General features: G+C 43.6%; 1 protein-coding gene across 4 annotated transcripts in view; it reads right to left on the bottom strand.

The window, feature by feature from the left end:
* Positions 1-205: 205 nt before the first annotated feature.
* Positions 206-22,363, bottom strand: part of LOC123810226 (intraflagellar transport associated protein) — a 59,664-nt gene continuing 37,506 nt past the window's right edge. For all 4 annotated transcript variants that reach the window (XM_045825820.1, XM_045825823.1, XM_045825822.1 and 1 more), the window contains 5 exons: positions 21,751-21,908; positions 20,053-20,124; positions 18,144-18,210; positions 9,846-9,994; positions 206-2,008 (listed from right to left, as the gene is read on the bottom strand). In XM_045825820.1, coding sequence (XP_045681776.1) covers positions 1,844-2,008; positions 9,846-9,994; positions 18,144-18,210; positions 20,053-20,124; positions 21,751-21,908 — 611 coding nt within the window. In that variant the 3' untranslated portion in view covers positions 206-1,843. The remainder of the gene's footprint in view (positions 2,009-9,845; positions 9,995-18,143; positions 18,211-20,052; positions 20,125-21,750; positions 21,909-22,363) is intronic.

Genomic DNA, 22,363 nt, shown 5'->3' with positions numbered 1-22,363 from the left:
CCTGCAGAGCCGTGAGGAAGAGCACGCAAGCCCCATGCAGAACTGTGAGTGTTCCAGGAACCTTGTTTAAAAGGTAAAAAGAAGTTGGTGAATTTTTTAATGTTTATTTATTGATGTTCAATTACAGTTGTATTTTCTCCCCACCCCTCCCCCACCCCCTCCAGACCCATCTCCCTCCCTTTCTTCTACCCAAAAAATTGGTGAATTTTAATAATACAATTTATTTAATCAGGTATACCCAAAATATTATCATTTCAACATGTAATTAATATAAAAATGTAACAAGATATTCTACAGTTCTTCACACTTATCCTTTGAAATGCAATGTACATTTCACATTTGCAGCATATTTTAAATTTAGACAGTAAGTTGTCGTCAAAAATAATTTATCTGTATTTAGATGTCATAAAATTTACAGCTGAAAAAGTGAAGATGCACATACCCAAGTTCTCCAAATGTACTTGAAAGTTTTATAACTGCATTAATATCAACTTATTTTAAATTAAAATAAAATCAGCATTTAAAAATCAGTTCCTCTGTCACGTGCCTCATTTTGATTGCTCAGTAGCCACATGCAGCCGGTGGCTATGCTATTGGACAGCGCAAGTCTGCTGCAGTTATTTGTTGCTATGCTATTGGACAGCGCAGGTCTGCTGTAGGTATTTGTGGCTATGCTATTGGACAGCGCAGGTCTGCTGTAGGTATTTGTGGCTATGCTATTGGACAGCGCAGGTCTGCTGCAGTTATTTTTGGCTATGCGATTGGATGACGCAGGTCTGCTGCAGTTATTTGTGTATATTCATCTCTCTTCCCCGTGACATCAGACCATGTCTAACTCACTTCTATCCTCCGCTTTGTCTTGGCACATACAGGGTGTTTGATGGAAGTCTGTTGACTAGGTAAAGAAAAATAGATGTAGAAACCATTTGACTCCATTGTAACATTAAGTCAAAAGCATTCTTTTGTAAGGAATATAAATGGCCATTTTTATAAATACATATATACACACATACATGAGCACAGGACTATATGCAAACACATTAAGACTAAGTATATTTGATTTGCTACTGATTCCTTCAGTAACAAAAATTACTGTGTACATACGATTCCCCCTCACCTGTGCCTTCCTCCATCTATTCTCCTTTTCTTAATGCATTTATGAGACCTCTACACAATTAGCACTTCATAATATGTTTTTACATTCTCTAATTGTTTCCCCATGTCTCGCCTTTTCAAATTATATTTTAAGCTTCTGCAGATAGAGATCATTACTTGTGCTTCATAACTATCATCGCAATGGTAATAGCAAAGTACAAGAATTTCATATGTGACATATAATCAATTCTCAGAGGCCTTTTTCAGTGAAACCTTTCCCAATCAATCCTAGAAGGCCAGCCTCTCAGCATTCAGATTCGTCCCAACATGTCTGGATAGCTGGGGCCAGCGACCTCCCCATGTAATCGACTCTTCTCTATGTGCTACAACGTGTTCTGCGTGTGACACTGACCTTCACCCCCAAAAAGGAGGACGGGTGTTTCCGATCTTTGTTTCAATACCCCGAGTTACCCAGATGCAGTGATCTCATCAAAACAGACCTTCGGCAGGTATTGCTTCCTGTCCCCACCTGCCACTGCCATCAGCCCCTGCTGGCCACGGGCTGTGGCGTCAACACGACAGAGGGGTGCTCCATGAGGGTACAGACCTCTGTGGCCTTACAGAGAAATAACTCCGATAAATCAGTGCACACATAAGTTCCCACAAAGGGGATTACAGTAGATCTATCTTTTATTCTATCGTTGCTTGAATAAGAACAAAATAGAAAACAGGAAGACGTCTTGGTGCATCAGTCACAGGGTTCCTCCAAGTCGGTGTCGGTGTTCTCTCGCTTCCGCACGGATAGTTCTTTGATGGCATCTATCTCTGCAGGAGTGAACTTGGGGGTGAGCAGCACAGCGTCGTAGTCAAATTCGTCATCAAGACGGAAGGGCTGAACTTCATCCCCGAGTATCTGCAAGAGGTAACAAAGGAGGGAAGTCATTCGCCACCATTGTACGTGAAGATGAAGTTTCACCACCATTATACATGAAGGTAAAGTTGAAAACATAAATTCCCTATTCGTATTTCATTAAACTTTTTTTAGACTTTAGCTCTCTCAGCTGATTAAGCTCTTTTTAAGTAAAGGAATAAAACCAATTATTTGATTGGACCTAATTTAAGTGCCTTAACGTTTCCCATTGGCACCATCTGACTCTAAATGAATGTCATTAACTAACTCTGCCCATGGCAAGAATCAGAAAGACTCTCTTGCACACATTTGTAACATTTTTACCACTTGCAGTGTTAGGGTTGGAGGCACATGGAAAAACTAACAGTCACATTAAGGTGTGAAAAACATATCTTAAGATTTTGATCAACCTTGAATATACTTTTACCATTTACTATAAAAGACATATCAATAAAACAATTTTCAAAGTTAAAAATACTCTACACTTAATACATTGCTCCTTCAGATAATACCTATAATTCCTAGGGCCAATAACAGTAGGAATTAAAACATATAATATCACCTTAAAAAGTCTAGGATCCCTTTGTACTACCAAGAATATGTGAAATATTACAGAATTTATCTATAAGTCATAGTAACTGCAAAGAGATGTAATAATCTTGTATCTATTCATAATCTGTGTTTTAAAGACTTCCTAAAAGAACATAGATTTTTAAAAGCATGTTTTTCCAATAAACAAAAAGAGAATGCTTTAAGTCCCATTGCATCATTCCTGAAAAAGCCTCTCAAAAAGCACATGGTGTATGATACGATGAAATCATCCAGGACCTCTGCAGAGCTCTATAATATGAATGGTGATGTTGAAATAATTGAAAACTATGGTTTATGCAAGAATGAAAAAAATGCCCTGAAGCCATAATCAGCTTTAAACATTCTTGCCTGCAAAATGATCCCACTGAGTGGTTTTTGCAATGTTCTTGAAAATGAAGCATATAGCTCAGAAACTGTGCTGTTACTAAAGGTAGGGAAAAAAATACAACCATAGAAAGCAGGTCTCTCCTGTCTGTTCAGCAAGTTGAATCTCATAGTTAGGTGCACAGTGTTCATAGCAAACACCCAGTCACCTTCCATCCTCTCTTGGTAAAACCAGCAACAGAGCAGATTTCAGAGACTCATGAGGGCCCTGTTCATTACAATAGAAAGTGCGTGCTTTCCTGGCAAAGGTAACAACAGGCGCTGTCACTGAACGGGCTCCCACCCAGGCCCAGCCCCAGCACCAGGAACCATGTGGGCATTCACAGCAATCCTCAAACTACCCAACTCACAATGGAAAGGTTAAGTGCCTTGCCCAAGACTACACAATTAGTAAGGAAGGGAAGCAAGATCTGAATCCAAGCTAATCTGCTTCAGATAAAGCTTCATCTTCTCACAAAAACACCAGCAAAAATCAGCCTGGAAGAGTTCACTACGACAAGTCATAGCTGTTTGGGAGAAAAGACCTTTTCTGCATAAGCTCAATAAACCCCATAGCACATCGTTGAAAAAGTACTCGAGGCTCCACACGATACCATGACTGTCTGCATGAAAGAGCAGCTGTACACAGGAAGCAAGTCGCCACAGAGTAACAATGGGGCGAAGTTGCTGAGAGCAGCTCCAATGAAGAAATACACAGTCAATCAAGGACACAGCATGTTCATTTCCCGAACATACGCGTCCCAACAGTCTCCAACTCAGCTCAGCGATATGCACTGAGGCGGGCAAGCCTGGCCCCATCCTAAGGGACCCCGTCGGGGACAGGGGAAGTCCCACCTTTACCAGTGCCATCAGTCTAGTGGGATTCTCGCTGCCCTTTTACCCCTGGTAAAAGGACTGGCACCTGCATGTCTGCCGAGTTGCCGGCTTCCCATACTCGCGTGCGCCCGCTGCAAGGACTTCGAAGTCCGCCCTAACACATCTAAAACCTGCCCAGACTTCTCCCAGCCACTCCCGCTAGATGAAGACTCATTGTTTCCTGGAAGAGGTGATCTCTAAGCAGAATCTTAAATGGTAACGTTAATGAACAAGGTTGAGGGAAGAAGGGACTTGCAGACAAGGGGAGTTCTCGTGAGCAGGCCAAAGGAAACGGGAGGCTGCGTTCCACCCTGTTGCGCGTGGGTCACCGGCTAGCAGTGACCACGGCACACTGTGGATGGCTCGACAATACGCGAGAAAAAACACACATGCACAGAGACAAACCAGTTTCTGTGGGGAAGTAGGGACAGAATGGCCACCCCCCTAGTGGGGAGCGCGCCCGATTACCGTCCATACCTGCTTTTATTAGGCTCATTTTGCATAATAATTCAGGTAAAATACAATACTCATTAGGGGAAGTAAGGAATATATAAAACAAAGAACTCTGCCGGTCTATTGAGTTGGGGGTCAAAGAGCTGTAAGGCTGAGGAACAAACTAGCTTCCTCCTAAGACCCTCCTCATTCAACTGAGAGCATTCTTGAACAAAGAAGGTTTCACAGTAATTTACATGTTCTTTCTTAGGCCTGATCACCCCGGGAAATCCGCACTTCCCAGTACCGGGCTGTACTTCCCCGTCATTGTTTCAGGCTTAGGTGGAGCGCGGGAACTAAAGCCACCGAGAGATAAGGAGATTTTCTTCCGGACGCTGAGAACTCAGACTTTGTCAAAGCCGAGGAGTGAGGGTCCATCACCCCCTTTTGCTGCAGCCCCCCAAGTCCTTCTTTTGGGGGGGGGGCCTCCCAAAAATGATCGTGCCTGGCTTGGGTTGTTCCCCCGTGGGGAATCTTACCCGTCTTTGGCTAACCGACCAAGCTTTTTGGGGGTTCAGTTATGAACAAAGCAGCAGAAACAGCATTCCTGCCAGGAAGATAAGCTTTTGTCTCCTTGCCGGCTCACGGTTCCAAGGGCGTTCCCTTAGCCTAGCCTAGGCGGGGGTTTCAGTTTTCTGATACCAGTCAGGGCGGTTCCCAACACCACCCGTGTGGCTCTGAGCGGTGCCGCGCCGCCAGGGCATCGAGGGTAAGGTGCGGTGCCGTGCTGCCAGGGCGTCGAGGGTAAGGCGTGGTGCAGCAGAGAGGAATGGAGACGGCGCCGGGTGGGGACAGGTCTCACACGCTGCTTGTCCCGGAGATGGTGAATGTCACTGAAAGATACTTTGAAAGCAGGGTAGGTGCTTGGTCACCTTACGCATTTCAGATAAATTTCTTCATTCAAATTCTAACGGAGCACCTCCAATGAGACAGGTGCTAGAGAGACAGACCTGTACAAAAGAGAGAGATGCCCTGCCCTCTTGGAGATTACACCTAGACGGGACACTCTGAAGACGAACCAGAGGACAGCTCTGGAGACAGGATACTAGTCAGGAGCAAGCTGAAGCAGTCCAGGCAAGACGTAGTGAGAACAAGGCTCTGTTAGAAGAGATTCGAAAATGTGAGAGAGTGAAACTGGTAGCACCTGATGACTGATTTGGATGGGGCAGGGATGGTCTGGAGGTTCCTAACAGGATCCACACAGAAGTATCTCAGACACACAAACCTGCAGCTCTGACGAAAGCCCGAAGCTAGAGAGACAGACGGGAGGACAGGAGCATTACAGGTCGTCCTGTGGATGAAAATGGATCCCGGCGGGTCGGGGGCAAGAGCCCGAGGCTCGGCAGGCATCCCTGAGGGGCAGCTCCCCCGGGATGGGTGGAGGAAGAGGCAGGGAAGAACAGTCAGAAACACACCAAGAGGCTGGGGAGCGCAGTGAAGGGAGACCACCCGTGGTTGGAGCCAAGGACATTTCTCAGTATACTGAATGGGAATGAGGGAAGAAACAAGCAGATTAGTAGAATCGAGTCTAATGGTTTCCTAAGTCTCCATGAAAAGAGAGGCAAAAGAATAGACAGTAGCCAAAGAAGGATCCAAAGTAAAGGGAAGGTGGTGGTTGTTTTGTTTTGTTTTGTTTTGTTTTAAGCATCAGAGAGACTTGGACATGTTCAGATGTTGAGCAAAATGAACCGACAGAGAAGAAAAGAACGGCCCTGCCCTAACCATTTGATTATCCCAGGAAACCGCTCCCTGTAGGTGGTGAGGCTTCTTGTTTCTTTATTTGTTCCTTCAACGTTCACCGCACGTCCACTGCACCCACAGCGCTGACCTCGGCACTAGTTCCGACGTCTTGCTATTTAATTAAGTTAGCTTATGACGACACGCGTGAATGAGTGAGTGTAGAGACTCACTGACGGGGAACTTACATAATTCAGATGAAACCAGACACACACTGCAGCTCAGAAGATGCCACTGGGACCCTAGAAAGACCGGTTTTAAAATGCAGTAATGTAGCGATTCCACTTAACATATTTCAGCTGCTGGCTAGGGTGGCACACTCGGCGAATTCCCTTCTTTGAAGGTAGGTTCACTTCAGGGTCCTTAGCTGAAAGACTCCGGGGTTTTTAGATGACAAACTCAAACTCTCATTGACTTCAAAGGGAAGCATTTGTGAACAGGAGCGCCAGATCCCCCACCGTTAAACAGAAACAACTGCGAATTAAGCTATTAACTTGTTATTTTTGCCTAAGGAGCTGAGAGAAATATGTGGGTTTCAGGTGTCTAATTTCAAATCTAATTGAAACCTTTCTGTAGCCTCTCGGAGAGTAGAATGTGTGCAATGGGAGAAAACTGCTAGTTTCCTTAAAATTGCTCATGTGACTTTTCTGAGAGAGACCGCTACAAGAGGAGTCGTTTTCATTCACAGCACCACACAGGCCAATTAAAGAAAACGGAACTAATGCTCAAATCAATGACAGCAGCATTTAGCCATAGGCTCTCTTACAGAGCAATATGGTAAATAAACTGTCTATATAGGTGAAAAATTTTAAAGTCCCAAATGACTTGGAAAAACAGAACCCTCACTGACATACAATTTCCTCTGATGTCTTCCATGGGTTGAGGGTGGGGAGGAGGAGCCACCGTTTTTCAATCTTCCTAATGTGAATTCTTTTCATCAGAATAGACAAACTACCCTGGTCGGCGTGGCTGTGTTTGGAGAATCGTCCTGTGCACCAAAATGTTGTCGGTTCAGTCCCTGGTGAGGGCATGTACAGGAGGCAATCAATCAATGTTTCTCTCTCACATCGATGTTTCTTCCCCTCTCCCTCTCTCCCTCTCTCCCTCCCTCCCTCCCTCCCTCCCTCCCTCCCTCCCTCTCTCCCTCTCTCCCTCTCTCTCTCTCTCTCTCTCTCTCTCTCTCTCTCTCTCTCTCTCTCCCCCTCTCCCTCTCTCCCTCCCTCCCCCCTCTCTCCCCTCCTCTCTCCCTTAAAATCAGTGAGTATATCCTCAGGTGAGAATGAAAGCAAAAATTTTTTTTAAATAGGTTAACTAAGGGAAGCAGTTATTCACAAATAGAAAGTGGAAGGTTCTTGGAAAATGCACATGTATATAACCAATGATAAAATTACAAAAAAAATTTTTAATTCTCCCAGTGCATATCAGGAAGTCATGGATTCATTTTTCTTTTTATCCTCACCTGAGGGCATGCTCACTGATTTTAGAAAGAGTGGAAGGAAGGAACAGAGAAAGGGAGAGAAACATCAACGTGGGAGAGAAGCATCAATAGGCTGCCTCTCACAGATGCCTTGGTCAGGGACCAAACACGAAACCTAGGCATGTGCCCTGATCTGGAAGCAAACCTGTGACCCTTCAGTTTACAGGACAATGCCCCAACCAACTGAGCCACACTGACTAGGGCAAGGCATGGGTCCTTATTAGGCAATACAGGAAATCAGAATATCCAAGACACATTTTCATCTTTGGAGACTGAAGTCACAGAAAACGACTATCTGTAACTCTAACCCTTGGTCAGCCCTTCCAGGACATATTTTCTGAAAATTGATGCTGATATCCTTTCTCTGACATTAGGTGCTTTAAAATAAGATTAATACCAGTAAGCCACAGCAGATTTGGCACAGTGCTGTGATTCTCGACAGTTCTGAAAAGTCTGTCTAACAGTGGTTAGAAATAAAATTCCAAACCAAGATATTACTCTGGATATTCAAAAAACAGCAAAAGTTGAACTGGCTGGTGTGGCTTAGTGGACTGAGTGACAGCCTGCAAACCAAAGAGTTGCCAGTTCAATTCCCAGTCAGGGTATATGGCTGGGGTGCGGACCAGGTCCCCAGTAGGGGGCACATGGGAGGGAACTGCACACTGATGTTTCTCTCCCTCTCTTTCTTCCTCCCTTCCTGTCTCTAAAAATAAATAAATAAAATTAAAAAAACAGTAAAAATTATTCATCTATGTCTCATGAGTTTGCTAACACACAAAAAAAGTTTCTATCATTTTGATTCCAATATTTTAAAATGTTCACATTTTCTGGGAAGAAATTCATATTCCTTTTGAAGATACAATCATATACAGGGTTTTAAACTTCATGTTACTGGCTATTTGATAGGTTCCAGAAATCATTCAGGCGTTTTTTTAACCCATCGAGTAAAACCACTTCATAAAAATGTTCTATAATGGCATGAGGTACCACAACCACTAATTGGTCAAATAATTTGTATGGTCACAATGGAAGTCAAGAACAGAAGTTTTTGAAAGAAACTGATTCCTGCTAGAAATAACCTCACAACTGTACTTTCTTACTACTCAGAAAAGCATTCCACAATTCAAAAAGCACACTGAAAAGTGGCTATCCCTGCCAGTTTATCCGGTTACCGGTTTGGGGGTTTAACATATGCCTACAAGCATCCTGGACATATATTTGTGGAATCAGTGAGCAAAGTCTTATGATAAAGGGGTAATTTAAGATTGAAGAGTGTGCACTGCTTTTGACCGAACAACTGCTTCCACAACAAGTGATGCGTACAGACTAGTTACTGAGTCCTGAAATAGTCGAGAAACTTACTAAGGGCTTTATTAGGAAGCAACAATAACAAGTCCGAACACCCTCTGTGCCTGCAGGACCCCCTCAGGGTACACAGGGTGCAAAGGTCACATCCAGCACCACCAGCAGCCACAGCTGGTGCTCATTTGTCAAGTATATGCAGAAGAGTTGGAAATGGTGGCAAAAGACGACTCCCAAGTTGTGCATTTCAGAGAGAAAACATGTCGCAGAGGTTCCGTTCTACCTGCTGGTGAAGCCAATGGCTGGATGACATTTCCCAGGCTCCCTTGTGCACGTAACTGAGGGGCTGCCAATAGAATGTGAGCACAACTAGAGTTCTGAGTCCTGAGCCCTGGGGAAACGGGCTGCCCCATGCTCTCATCCCTTGCCCCTCCAGGGAGGACGGTGCCCAGACCTGCAACATGCACCTGAGGATGATGCCCTAGGCAGAGTGGAGACCCAGAGAAGGAACCTTGACAAGCCCTGAGCCACTGGCTAACGTTAAAGACCCTCCGTAGGCTGTAGCACGAAATAAATGAACTTCTGTCTCCTCCAGCCACTGAATTACTGTAGCAGCCTGGCCTTCCTTTAACTACTGCAAGATGTTTATAGGACCTTAGAAGCAATAACAGAGAGGGAAATGGCTGGTTCGGACAAAACGAGATAAGAAACCCGCCTGTCCTTTCTGGCACGCTGTCCCCAGGTAGCACTGGCCTGCAGCGTGGCATGCATCACGAAACAAAAATAGTTTCCACGTACAAACATAATTGCTCTCTGTGTTTAAGAAGAAATATACTCATTAGAGACAGACGACAGTGTGAGGACCCAATTAAGCAACTTGAATTCTAAATTCTTCCAAATCTGAGAAAAACACAAAAGCACACAGGTCTAGCAGCATTTCTATGCAAGAACAAGTTACACAGCCAGGCGGCTTCGAGACGGACTGCATTCCCCATGGAGTACCTCGTCCCTGTGCTTGTCCTGCTCATCCATTCCTTTCACCGTGGGCCTTGGCTTGACTCCAGGGGTCAGGGGCTGGGCCACGGAGGGAACATACGAAGGGACACGGGTGCTTACGTCCTGTTCCACTTCTCCGGGCAGCAGCAGCAAACCTGTTGGACACAAAACATTTCACTTGATCCTTGCACTGAGTTCATATTTGAACTAAATCATCTTAAAGCCTATCACAGTCAAAAGAATAAAGCAAATATGCTCAAATAGAGTAAGTCCATCCCACAATACCTGTCTTCCTCGGGGAACTTGACTCAGGGGATTCCCCTTTCTAGAAATCAGAAGTCCTTAGTGCATCTATTTTTATCTCACTGTTGCAAAGTTACTTTCTATCTGAAAGGTCTAGGAGAAATATTGTTTGGGAGTAACTTGTTCATGCCTCTCACCTCCCAACCCGATTTCTACCTCTACAGGAAAATGAAGCAAGGAGATGCTATTTTTTCCTCATTTTCCTGGGGGGTGAAGACAAAGGAAACGGAGTGTTGATTTTATCCCATAATGATATGGCAATATTTCAAAAAAAACATATTAAAAAACAATGATGCCTAAAGGAAAGAACTTTAACTTTCAGCAGAAAAACGAGCTGCTCTGTCACATTCAGAATGCATGGTCTAATTTTCAACACCTGCAGACAACAGAAGTGTGTCGTGCTTCCGGCTCATTGGGCACAATCACAGGAGTTCAATAGCCAGTCTTGGCTCTCTGATCAACCGACCCACTAAAAGGGGACGTGCTCCCTTGTTTTTGCATGTGGGCCAGTCCGTGGAAGCGCCACAGACATCCGGTGCTCTTCCGCAGCTTTCTTTGAGGAGGACAGAAAACAAGCAGAAGCACAACAGGTTTCCCCCTTAGCCTAAGTTTCCACAGGACCAGAAGGGCTGCTGCAGCTAGCCAGTAACGTGCAGCTGGCTCAGGACGATGCTGCCTGCTACTCAGCGATGACCCTCATGAAGATGCTATGCTCTTGGAGGAAGTGATTAATCACCAAGAGGCATGCCTTGGCTGTTGCCAGTGGCAGCATATGTAGGGAGATGACAGAACACGATTCAATATTCAAAAACTGAAACTTATTTGCAATATATCTCTCACCACCACTGTGATATCACCTTCACAAAAAAAAATAAAATAATTAAAAATCCCTAAGACTCCAGCAACAGAGAATACAGAGAGAGAGCCTAGAAGCTGAGTGTATGTGTGTGTGTGTGGGGGGGGGGTGAAGAAGGTAGTTTACTATAATTAATTATTGAAACCATAAAACAAGACCTAATTAACTAGCAGACATAAAAACAATAATAATAGTCAACTCTTATGAGCGGACGCATTATCTGCATTATTAACTCAGCTAATCCAGCAGCTCTCTTATTTCCCGCCTTACAAGCAAGCAGCTATAGCACTGAGAGTGACCTCCTTCAAGGCGCCACAGTGAGAAAGAACCAGAACCAGGCAGTCTGTCTGCAAAGCCCATGATGTCACGTTACAAACTTCTTTTAAATAAGTGTTTTCGTTCAAAATATTATTTAAACCTGTCGGATTATACATCCAAACTCAGGGCCAAGAAATGTCACTACGATAGCACATTAACATGGTTAGGCAGTGTTAAGGGCACTTAAACATATTATTCTCAGAGAAAATATTTTTAAACTCAGTTAAGATTGGTGGAAAGACTGGCTTTCTAATATACCTATTTACAAGTTCAAAGCCACACTGGGTGTAACTGCCCAGGACTGGTACAAGCCTGGTGAGGGGCCTGCCAACAACAAAGGCAAAAGGAGAAAGGTCCAGGCATCTCAATGTAAAAGCCGACACCTACCAGACCCGCTGATTGCCGGTACAAGCATGAGTTCACGTGTAAGATAAAAATCAATTCCTCCTTCAGAGCTACTTAAGATCTGATTGACGATATGACGCACCAAGGAGGACAACTCTGCAATTCCTTTGCTAAACCTCCTCACCTCTCTAATATTCTGCAAAGAATGTTTTCTTTCATAAAAATTCTAATGCCATGGGAACAATTCCTTCAGATTCAGAATCCTCCGCACTTTCCTTGCCGTTGGTTTCTTCAGTGTAAAAGCAAAAGGCCCAAACGCACGCGATCGGTGCCTAACGCAGCATCTTATACACAGGATATTCTCAACAAACACTTACAGACAGGAAACGAATTCCCTGCAGCTCCACTATTAAACTGAACAGCAAGTATCAAGAGTCTACCTTCCCCTCAAAAACTAAACCTTGTTACAGGGATAAGATTTCCACACAAAAATATCAATCAGAGCATAATCGGAACAAAATTGAACAGCCTTAACTCGAAAGAGGACAGATTCACAAGGAGAGTAAAACCAACACAGAGGAGAACAGCCTAGTAAGACAGTTCAGAAGAAAACCACCGCATCTTCCAGCCATTTTACACCCGCGGGTGGGTTACTGACACACACGCCCATTCTCTCAGGAGGGGGAATGATGGCGTTCATTAACGGTGGGGAATGGAATTTCTGAAGTCTCTAAAACTTTCTAAAACTGAAGAGCTTTAAGAATCTTATTCGTATCTTAGCCATTGTTTCTGAAACTACCAAGGGCCTGTTTTCCTCTCACCTAAATGCCACTATTTTGGCCGATGTGCATTGTGGAGTCAAGGCAACTCTCCAAAAATAAGTCTGAATGTTGAACAGCAAGACTGCCCGAAAACATTTCAATCTCTTCTTTCTCAACCACATGGTAAGAATCTGCAATATTTATAAACGATGTGTTCATGCCATTTGTCTTTCTGTATTTAGTTAATAAACAGCAAGCCAAAAGCTATAATCACAATCTCCTACAGCATTAAAAAGTAAGCAATACAAATAAAAGAATACTGAGGCACAGTGAAATTACTAAAAATACAAAAACAAAAATAGCAGTCAAATGAGAGACAAATACACACCCTGTCTGCAAAGGAACAACAATCAGATTGCCAGTTTTCAACAATGAAGACCAGAAAAGAGTAGGGCAACATCTTTAAAATGCTGAAAGAAAAAAAGAAAGAAATTACAAACCTATCATTCTCTACCCAGCAAAAATACAGGGCTGTGACATAATAACACAAAACAGGCAAGAAAAAAAAGAACATACAACTGGCAGGACAAGCAGAAACGAAACAGTAAGAGGACAGTTTTAAAACCAAATGTATCAGCAACGACATTACATGTAAATGGACTAAACACTCCAATTAAAAGACACAGTTTTAGAAAATGTATGTGTGTGTATGTGTGCAGAGGTATGTGTATAAATGATAGGCAGTGTTCAAGAGACACATAAACATAAACCTACTTTGGGAAAAAAACACAAAACAATAAATGCAAGTGGAAGAACAGAATAAGAAAAGAACTGCTACCCGAGGAGAAGGTGGCGAAGATGAGGGAAGACTCACTTCAAGGATGAGGCTGGCATTTGACAGTGATAATAAATCATATGCCCACCCCTCTGAGCACAAAAATAGAAAATAAATAAACCAGGAGTCAGAAAGATGAGGAGCAAAATATGAACTTCGTAACAGATGGAGCTGAACCTAAAAATGGAGCTTTTCCCGCAGTCATCATTGGGCTTCTTATTTGCCAAGCTTCCCCCCAAGTCTAGACCTCGAGCTGTCCCTGCTTAGGGAAATTCTGCAGAGCTAACATACGTGCAACCGTGCACAAGGCGAACTACTTCACGTCCGCAGAGCTCTTAGAGCAGGGGCTCAAGAGCAGCACCTCCAGACTTCTGTCTAGAGATGGTTCTCAGCCTCGACTGCACGTTAAAATCCTCCAGGGAGCCACAAAAATGGACGATGCACAAGGCACAGCCCAAACCACTGAAAAGGAATCTCCAGGTATTGGTATCTTTTTTAAAGTTCCTCAAGTGGTTCTAACTGGTCTTGAAGGTTAAAACCTAGTGCATAAGACAGGCCTGGGCCCTGCCTGAAGTGTGTCTGTTGTGAGAAAGGGGGCACAGATACGCAAGAGAGAGCCTCTGCCTTCCAAACAGCACGAACCCAAAAGAGGAGACGAAAGGGCTGATGCACATACACATCCATTCCTGGGCCAACCCCTCCAATTAGACAAAGACTTCCTCTTCCCTTGGGAAACAAGAGACATAGGCACCGTGTAAGGGCAGAATTATTTCCCAGTTCTGTTATCTTCTCAGGAATAAAGTGAAGGCTTCCTCGTGGAACCGCAGGGCCTGGGCAGCAGGTTTGCTCTTGCAGGTGACGTGGTTTTCGAGCTGGACCTTAATGGACACGTTTGCACATTTAAAAAATGGAGGAACGTGGGATAGGGGGACATTTGGAAGCAAGGAATTTTCCCTCCTAGTGTTTTTAGTGATCTTCAAGGCGATGAAAGAATGACTTTAATAGTACCAAGTGTAAAAGAAAGGAAATGCCTAAACTGCTAAGTTGGCTGAACTGTGCCATCTCCTAGCTCAGGCCCTTTGCACACGCTGTTCCTTGTGCTGCTCCTTCCTCTCCCGCCCTCCCCTCAGCCTCACTCCACCCACCTCAGCTAGTTAAAGTGCTCACCCTTTAGATCACAAGCTCTCAGGGTGTTTTAAGTTCCCCTGCCAGATGTATGTTCTCATGAGATCTAGAACAATTTGTAATGCATTTGTCATTATCTGGTGAGCGGATGGTTCTCCCAACAAACTACGAATCTCATGACAACAGGCACCAGATCTGTTTTATTCTTTCTCATATTCCAGGAACCGATCACAGTTGCTAAATATTTGTGGAATCAGAGTCCCAGGTCAGTGATAAGCTGCACAAAGCTGCTTCAAGTTACAGATAAGGAAAGAATTTTTTTAAAAAGAGAGATGACTGATGCCTTTATTGAAACTGGGCATACCAGAGCTGGAAAATGAAAATCAAATAAGACTGCCAATCTTTGAGCAGGAATTAGTTGCCCATTCTTGTCCAACACCATCAACCACAGAATAAGTACACTAACTGGCTGAGAGAGCAGTAAAGACAGTATACAAGGGGGGACCCCAAGAAAACAGAATTATCTTCTGGAGGGCAGGCCCCTTGCAGTACAGGCTTCGCTGCTAGGTGAGTGTTCTAGGAAACCATCTGGATCAGTGTTCCAGCTGGTGTTGTTGTGAGAGACTGCATTTGGTTTCATTGAACTTTTTGGGAAGACTCTTTCAACATGTTTGACCATTTCATATGGTGATTTACGAATGTACCTGCCCACACCATGCTGAGTGTTCTGTAGTTTTTGACCAAAAATAGCATGGCTGCTGTACCCCCCCATCCCTCTTCACCCGATCTTATCCCAAGCAACATTTTTTGTTGTTTTCTTGGATGAAAAAAGTCATCAAAGGGAAATGTTTTGCCAGTGTGGAAGAGGTGAAACAAAAAAAGGCAGAAGCACTAAAAGGCATCAAAATCAACAAGTTCAAAAACTGTTTTGAACACTGGAAAAAACACCTCGATAGGTATATTGCAACAAGTGGAGAGTACTCTGAAGGTGACTGAAATTTAAACATGTAAGAGTAAATATACAATTTTTTATCAATAACTTCTGGGTTTTTCTGGGCCCCCACTCATAATGCTCAGAACTAGACCCCAAAAAGTCTCTTCAGCCAACGGCTCTCAGCCAGAGAGCAGGGTGGGCCAACTGAGGGGAAAATAAATAAATAAAGACAAACAAAAGGGCCTTCCTACTCTAACGGCCTCAGCGTAACTGATCCCTACTCCAAATAACAATATTGCTGGATAACAGCCAGGGTAGGGTGGTAATTACCCTGATGGTTAATTCCCTTCTTTCAGATTCAAAGGAGGAAAAAGTGGTTAACCTGATGTGAAACAAACACTGGGCCCCAAACTTTGTGGCAACCACGACTGACTGCTCGACTGACTGCTCGACTGCACCGCCCTGAGCAGGATTCTCTGAGAAACTGGGTCCACCTGCGCTGCCAAATGACAAGCCAAAGACGGGGAAGGAGTCGTGTGCCCGGGTCTTGAAGAATGTTTATGAAAGCAAACGAGGTGAGCAAACGAGGTCAGTGGTAGAAAAAACAATGCGCACCTCACTTCCTTAGGCAAATCTGTCACTTAAACAGTAACAACAGGATCTAATCAGTAAACCTCTCAGGCTGCCAAAATTATGCAAGCAACTTGCCTATTCAAAATGTCACATTTCCCATCTGACATAAATATTTGCCTTCCGCTCACATTCCTGGAGTATAATAAAAAATTGGGCCCAAACTAAAATTCACCTTGGCACCAACCACTTCTGACCCAGACTGTGCACTGTGAAAACTGTGAAGCCCTGGCGGTCTTTTGGGGGACTGAGATACATCAGTGAGGCCAGGCTGCTTTTCAGCCTCGGCTTTTCACATGACGTTACCTACGGGAAGGCCGTGACCAGTTCACTCCCGCCCACTGAGACCTGGCTCAGGCCTCCACAGCCTGTTGTGCGTGAATGCAAGACTGCCTGTGACCTGATTTCTGGGGGAGAAGTACTAGTGAGAGGTTTTTATGAAAATTGTAAACCAAAGGAATAGATCTGATTAAAAACAAACTTGTAAATGTGTTTAAGGAAGAACAATGGAAAAAGGTAAAAGGTCTAACTTAAGAGATGGCTATAATGAAAATCACATTCATGGGCTAAGTAGGTTTATGTCAGAATGTAGACCTCATCACTGGCAGGAAGCAAGAAGTTAAAACCACAGGGAAAAATGCCCGACCCGTGTAATGTTGTGCCCTCCTATAAAATTAATCTTATGTTGCAATTGTACTACATGCAAACCAGAGCTATTGGTCTCCAGTGTCATCCACGGATGACCTCTGCCTGGGGTAGTGACTGACTCAAAGCACGGATCGCTAGATGCCACCAGAGGGCTTCTCCCTTGGGCACAGGACCCAGGAATGTTCATTTTTCACGAGCTCCCCTTCTCCGAGTCAGCCAAACCCCGAAAACCAAGTGCTTGCTCTATGCACTTGGCTCTTGGTAAGTCCTCAGCGATCCTTTCTAATCCGATCAGAGCCCATAAACTGCTCTCACACAGAAATTCAGAGCAACCTAGGGGATTACAGTTAAGAGAACCTCCCCTGGGGCCACGTGATGCCTATGGATCTCTGATCTCACTTGAACCAAGCAAGTAAGGGAAAAAATCTCCCAAGTCTGCTGGTTAATAGAGTGCTTGATAATCAAACCCTTCAATAGAATAGTGTGGTGTTTGGAAGCAGAATACAGATGTCAGTTGCTTCCAGCCGCCAGAAGGCCTCGGTTTGGCCAACCAGAGAAGCTGGGGCAGGGGTTTGAACGTCTAATTTACCGAGAGCCACCCCCCAGACAAACAGCCCCTCTGACTCCTGTGTGATGATAAACCAGCCCCCACACAGTAACAACGACATGATCCGGGTTTATGCCTACCTAAACACGGTAAGCAACACTTAGATGCCAACCACCAAACCCCCGTGGAAGCCGCCCCTTCCCTAACAGTCAACGTTGACTTTGAAATACTCTTGCTTATTAAATTAGGAATAAGAGTTTTTGAAGCAAGTAACTCTAATTTTGAACATATTTCAAAGGTTCTTTGAGCAAAAAAAAGGATGGATACCTATGCTTACACAGAAATGTTCACCAGCAAAGGAAAAAAGGCCTCATTTACATAAACATCAACAATCTAGCATTAAGCCTCTCCCAGCCCAGGCCTCATGGGAAAATGCCCCAGAAGAAATATTTACAATATACCTTTAGTCTTAAGTGTTTGGTTTACATATTTAATAAATAATTATAAAAGCAAAGATTTGAATTTTATTTTATGATCTATTTTGATACTGCTATGATTTTTATGATCAATTGATGTTTTATTTATCATTCCAAAATAATCTCAATTTACATCATCGTGCTTCTAAGAAATCGGGTTTAACTTAAATGACTTTGCTTGAAACAATTATGCAAATATCAAGCATATGATAAATCAGTGCAGGGGAGGGAGGGACATCTTTGTTTCATTTAAGACTTAAGACTCTACAACCTTCAACAGGCTTTGACCTTTCAGCTGAAATCTGTGTTCTTGAAAAAGAAATGGCAGAACTCCGGTTTTCCCTGTTTTGGGGAAGGTGGAGGTAGGATTGCCAGAAAAGAAAATGCGTAAAGCTGCCTGAAGTCTTATTTGTAGCTTCTAGAAAGAGGTCACGCAGAGTAGAAGGAGGTCAAGCAGAGTAGGAGGAGGTCACGCAGAGTAGAAAGAGGTCACGCAGAGCAGAAAGAAGAAGGCAGAAAGGCATACCCTTGCTCGTCTGGGGCTCAATCTCTTCATCCACATCCAGCTCTTCTACTGCTAGGAAGTTATCTACCTAGGAAAGGACTAATATTATTTTTATGCATATTAGACCTAAAAAATGCAATTAAGAATCAATGAATCCACTTCTACAACACTCAAGTGAGCCACTGAATTCAATTTTCTCATTAACTTCTGAGTCCTCGCCGAAGGTCTTTGCGTTCACGTCGCTTTCCCGGAGACGCTGAAAGAAGCAGTCAGTTTGGAAGTTGGCCTGCATTTTGTAGGCACCAGAGTATGATCTTTATACTGAAAAGGAAAAAAACCCATCTGGGGAGGTTTTGAAAGGGGACTTTGTTCCAGATTCCATCCCAGAATAGACAAAATCACCGAGACAGTCCCTGAAACAGTGTCTCTGCTGGCGGTTGTTGTTGTCACTGTTGTTGTTTTATTACTTTCAATGCTCAAGCAAAGAATCATGGTGGTCTGGCTACTCCCGTGACAGCATGCTTTCACTCTGAAGATCCAGAGAGAAAAAAAAACTGAAGGAAGCAGGAGAGCCCTGACCAGGGTGGCTCAGTGGGCTGAACACAGTCCTGCAAAGCAAGGAGTCACAGGCTTGATTCCATTCCCAGTCAGAGCACACGCCTGGGCTACTACAGGTTCGGTCCCCGGTCAGAGCACATAGAAGAAGCAACCAATTGATGTTTCCCTCTATTTCTCCCTCCCTTCCCCTCTCTCTAAAAATAAATAAATAAAATATTTTTTAAAAAACATAAAGACCTAGCTGGCGTAGCTCAGTGGATTGAGCGCAGGCTGCGAACCCAAGTGTCGTAGGTTCGATTCCCAGTCAGGGTACATGCCTGGGTTGCAGGCCATGACCCCCAGCAACTGCACATTGATGTTTCTCTCTCTCTCTCTATCTCCCTCCCTTCCCTCTCTAAAAATAATAAAATAAATTTTTAAATCTTTAAAAAAAAAATAAAGAAAGCGGGAGAGAAAAGTTTGTTCAAAAGAAAATCATCCTGACCCAGGTAAGTCACAAGAGAGGTGAGCAGGGCCCAAAAAATCAAGTGCTCTCTCTTTCAAACAAATAAAACTGAAAATCACTTCAAAGGTAAAAAGCAGAGCAAAAATGACCTTTACAGACACGAAAGCAACATTTCAATGAAAAACTATTCCACCTGGAATACTGCTTTCCACTGCAAGATGACAATGAGACATTTTAGATTAACAAAATGGTAACATTTCAGACAGGAATTAATTCATCTCAGGTGAATATCAAAGAGTGTAAATAAGAAAATGATTTCACCGCTGGTTCCAAGGAGACCTAGTGGAGTAAAGGCATAATGTCAAAATGCCTTTTATGCTTATGACCTAAAATATCTGCATAACAAAATACCTTAAAATTGCAAATTTAGGTCTCATAATTGGAATTCAAAAGACAGCCTGGGTCTTTCTTCTTTCAGCTCTATTTGCCAAGCCACAGCTATCACACAGGAATTAAAAAGGGTAGCTTCCAGCACTCGTAAGGACATAACTGCAGGTCCTTCCTGGCATCCACGTGATGGCAAAAATGTCCCTTCCATATGCCAGTTTCAGCACTAAAACGTGAGGGTCGGTTATACTGTCCTTTCTCTTAATGGTATATGCCGGGGACTAGATTCAGGTTTCTCGTGTTTCTCTGTCAGAGCACCCCTACATTTATTATACTTTGAGGGAAAAAGATCTGGAACCCAGCCAGTTGTGGCTAGTTTAATATACTCGAACACCCATTTTAAAAAAAAATAGTATAAGGATAAAGTAACCTGAAATTCTCCGACTTCTATGAGACAGCAAATGAGTCCTATGGGATTTTTTTGTTTTTATGGTTCTTGCCATGGGAAAAAAAAAAAAAAAACATTAAATCAGACCTTACCTTCACCTTTCCGGCCCGATTCAGATCACCTCGAAAGGCGCTGCCAGCACTCTGGCCTTCGTCCAGTACTATCTGAAACACAGAGGGAGGGCACACGGATGGGAAAATGAAACACCTGGAAAGAGGAGGCGCTGACCTTCCAGCCCTTCCGACAATAGAAGTCTCCTTCCAGTTTGCGTTAACTAGCTGTGCGGGATGAGCCAGATTCGCTAAATCATGGCAGGGGATAGGGGATAGGTGTCCAGCGGTCTGACTTGTACTTCTGTCCTCTAGACTTACCCCAAGTGTAACCTAAGTAGATTATTTAACCTCACTTTTCTCACAAGTAAAACAGAAATGTCCCACCTCATTACCCCACCTCCCAGCCTATCCCAGTGAACCTTTGGAGGGCAAATCTGAGATTGCTAATACAACTTTTTCAAAGTTTTAGAAGACAATGCAGTTGAACAATTCTTTGCCTCTGACACGCCCAGTACATAATATACATCAGTACATAATATAATTCCAACTGCCAAAGGCTGCCAGTAGACAGTGCATTCGCTGGGGATTGTCACATAACCACCTCCACATATAGCCTCTGCGACATATAAATACATTTCTGGTGCAGAGATTTGGGTTCCCTTGTATAAAACCACAATCCCAAACACAATTCTGTCCACCATATCACAAGAAAAACACAATGAAATAGAAACCAGAAACCTAAATGGCTTAAAAAATACACCTTTTTCCATGACTATATCTACTGCCTCATCTTGATTTACACGCAAAACCTGGAAAACCTACAAAAAAATGTGCTTTGTGGTTTACCAAGGAAAAATACAGAAAACAGTGCTGCTATATTTAATGAAGAAAATCAATTTTGTGTAGTTTATATTTCAACCTAAATAAAATGTGAATTTTGTTTTAAAAATAATAATAAGGCCCTGACTGGTGTGGCTGAGTGGATTGAGCACCAGCCTGTGAACCCAAAGGTCATCGGTTGGATTCCCAGTCAGGGCACATGCCTGGGTTGTGGGCCAGGTCCCCACTTGGGGGCATGTGAGAGGCAAATGATGGATCTTTCTCTTGTACAGTTTCTTTCCCTCTTTTTCTCCCTCCCTTCCCAACTCTCTAAAAATAAATAAACAAAATCTTTTAAAAAATAAAATAAAATAAAAATAATAATAAGTAGGATAACTTTCACTTAGATTCCTTGACAGTTACAAACCATAACTAAGGAGACTATGACTATAGTCTATTAAGTCTTGAGGGCCAGGGAGAGAGCATATAATATTCATTAACCAAATCCTGGAAAAAACAAGATAACCAGCTTCTACTTCAAGCTTGAAAGAGATGCATCCTCAACGGGTAAAAATACTTCCCATTTTACACAGAAAACTTAAAAAGGAGTTCTTTTACTCTAAATAGAGGACAACCAAAAAGGTATAAATTCTCAAGGAGAATCTGTGGACAGCAGATTCTTAAGAGGTTTTTAACAACAATTGAGGATAACCAAGTTACCACCATAAACACTGGCTGTTGAAATCATGAAATGTAACAACGATTTTCACTAAAGTATCCCGGTAGTACTCCAGCTAGAATTTGGAGTCTCAGTCATTGATTCGATAGCAGCCCAAGGTCCCTTAGGGTAACTTTTGTTTAAATCCCGAAAGAATGTTCTTTTCTCAGACTGTTTCTGAAAGTGTGCGACAGTATCACCTGCTCCTCCTCTGCACTCTGTGATGAAGTATGAAGAGAGACGGCTTTATTTCTGAGGCGGTGACTATTCGGTTCACTTCCATGAGAATGCTGTGTTGAAGCAGGCATGTTTTCTGAAGACTTAGTTCCGAATGTGCCCCTCTTGGTCACATCACCCTCTGCAAAGACAAGTTATATAACGTTAGGAAACAGCCACCGCATCCCCACCGCAGCCCCACCCCATGGTGTTTGCTCCAGCGCTGGGAGGGCATGGCATCCAAGCCCGCGAGATCCGCATTGTTCCAAAGAGCCTAGACTGGTGCCATCCGGTCAGAATCCCTGGTTTGCTTCTGAATGTCCGTCGCTGGTAGAACTGAAACTTGTAGGGGTGTCTAAAGGATGTTAACACCGACACGTTGTTGGGGAGCAGAGCTAAGATAACCCAGTCTACAATTATGAACTCGATAAGCCAGGAGGGCAAACACAAATACTGAATTTATCACTTTCTCTGTAAAGGGGTTATATTAGCAAACAACACAGGCTCAGGCCAGCACTCTGCAGCGCCGCCTGCACCAGCACCCATGGCCCCCAACCAGCTACTCCTGGGACAGGCGGCCCCTGCCTTTGGCCTGAA

Source organism: Phyllostomus hastatus, unplaced genomic scaffold (genome assembly GCF_019186645.2).
Source record: "Phyllostomus hastatus isolate PE091 unplaced genomic scaffold, TTU_PhHast_1.1 phas_scaffold_585, whole genome shotgun sequence".
Lineage (NCBI taxonomy): Eukaryota > Metazoa > Chordata > Mammalia > Chiroptera > Phyllostomidae > Phyllostomus > Phyllostomus hastatus.
Note: the sequence above shows the minus strand (reverse complement) of the source record. Positions and strands in the feature narration are given on the sequence as shown.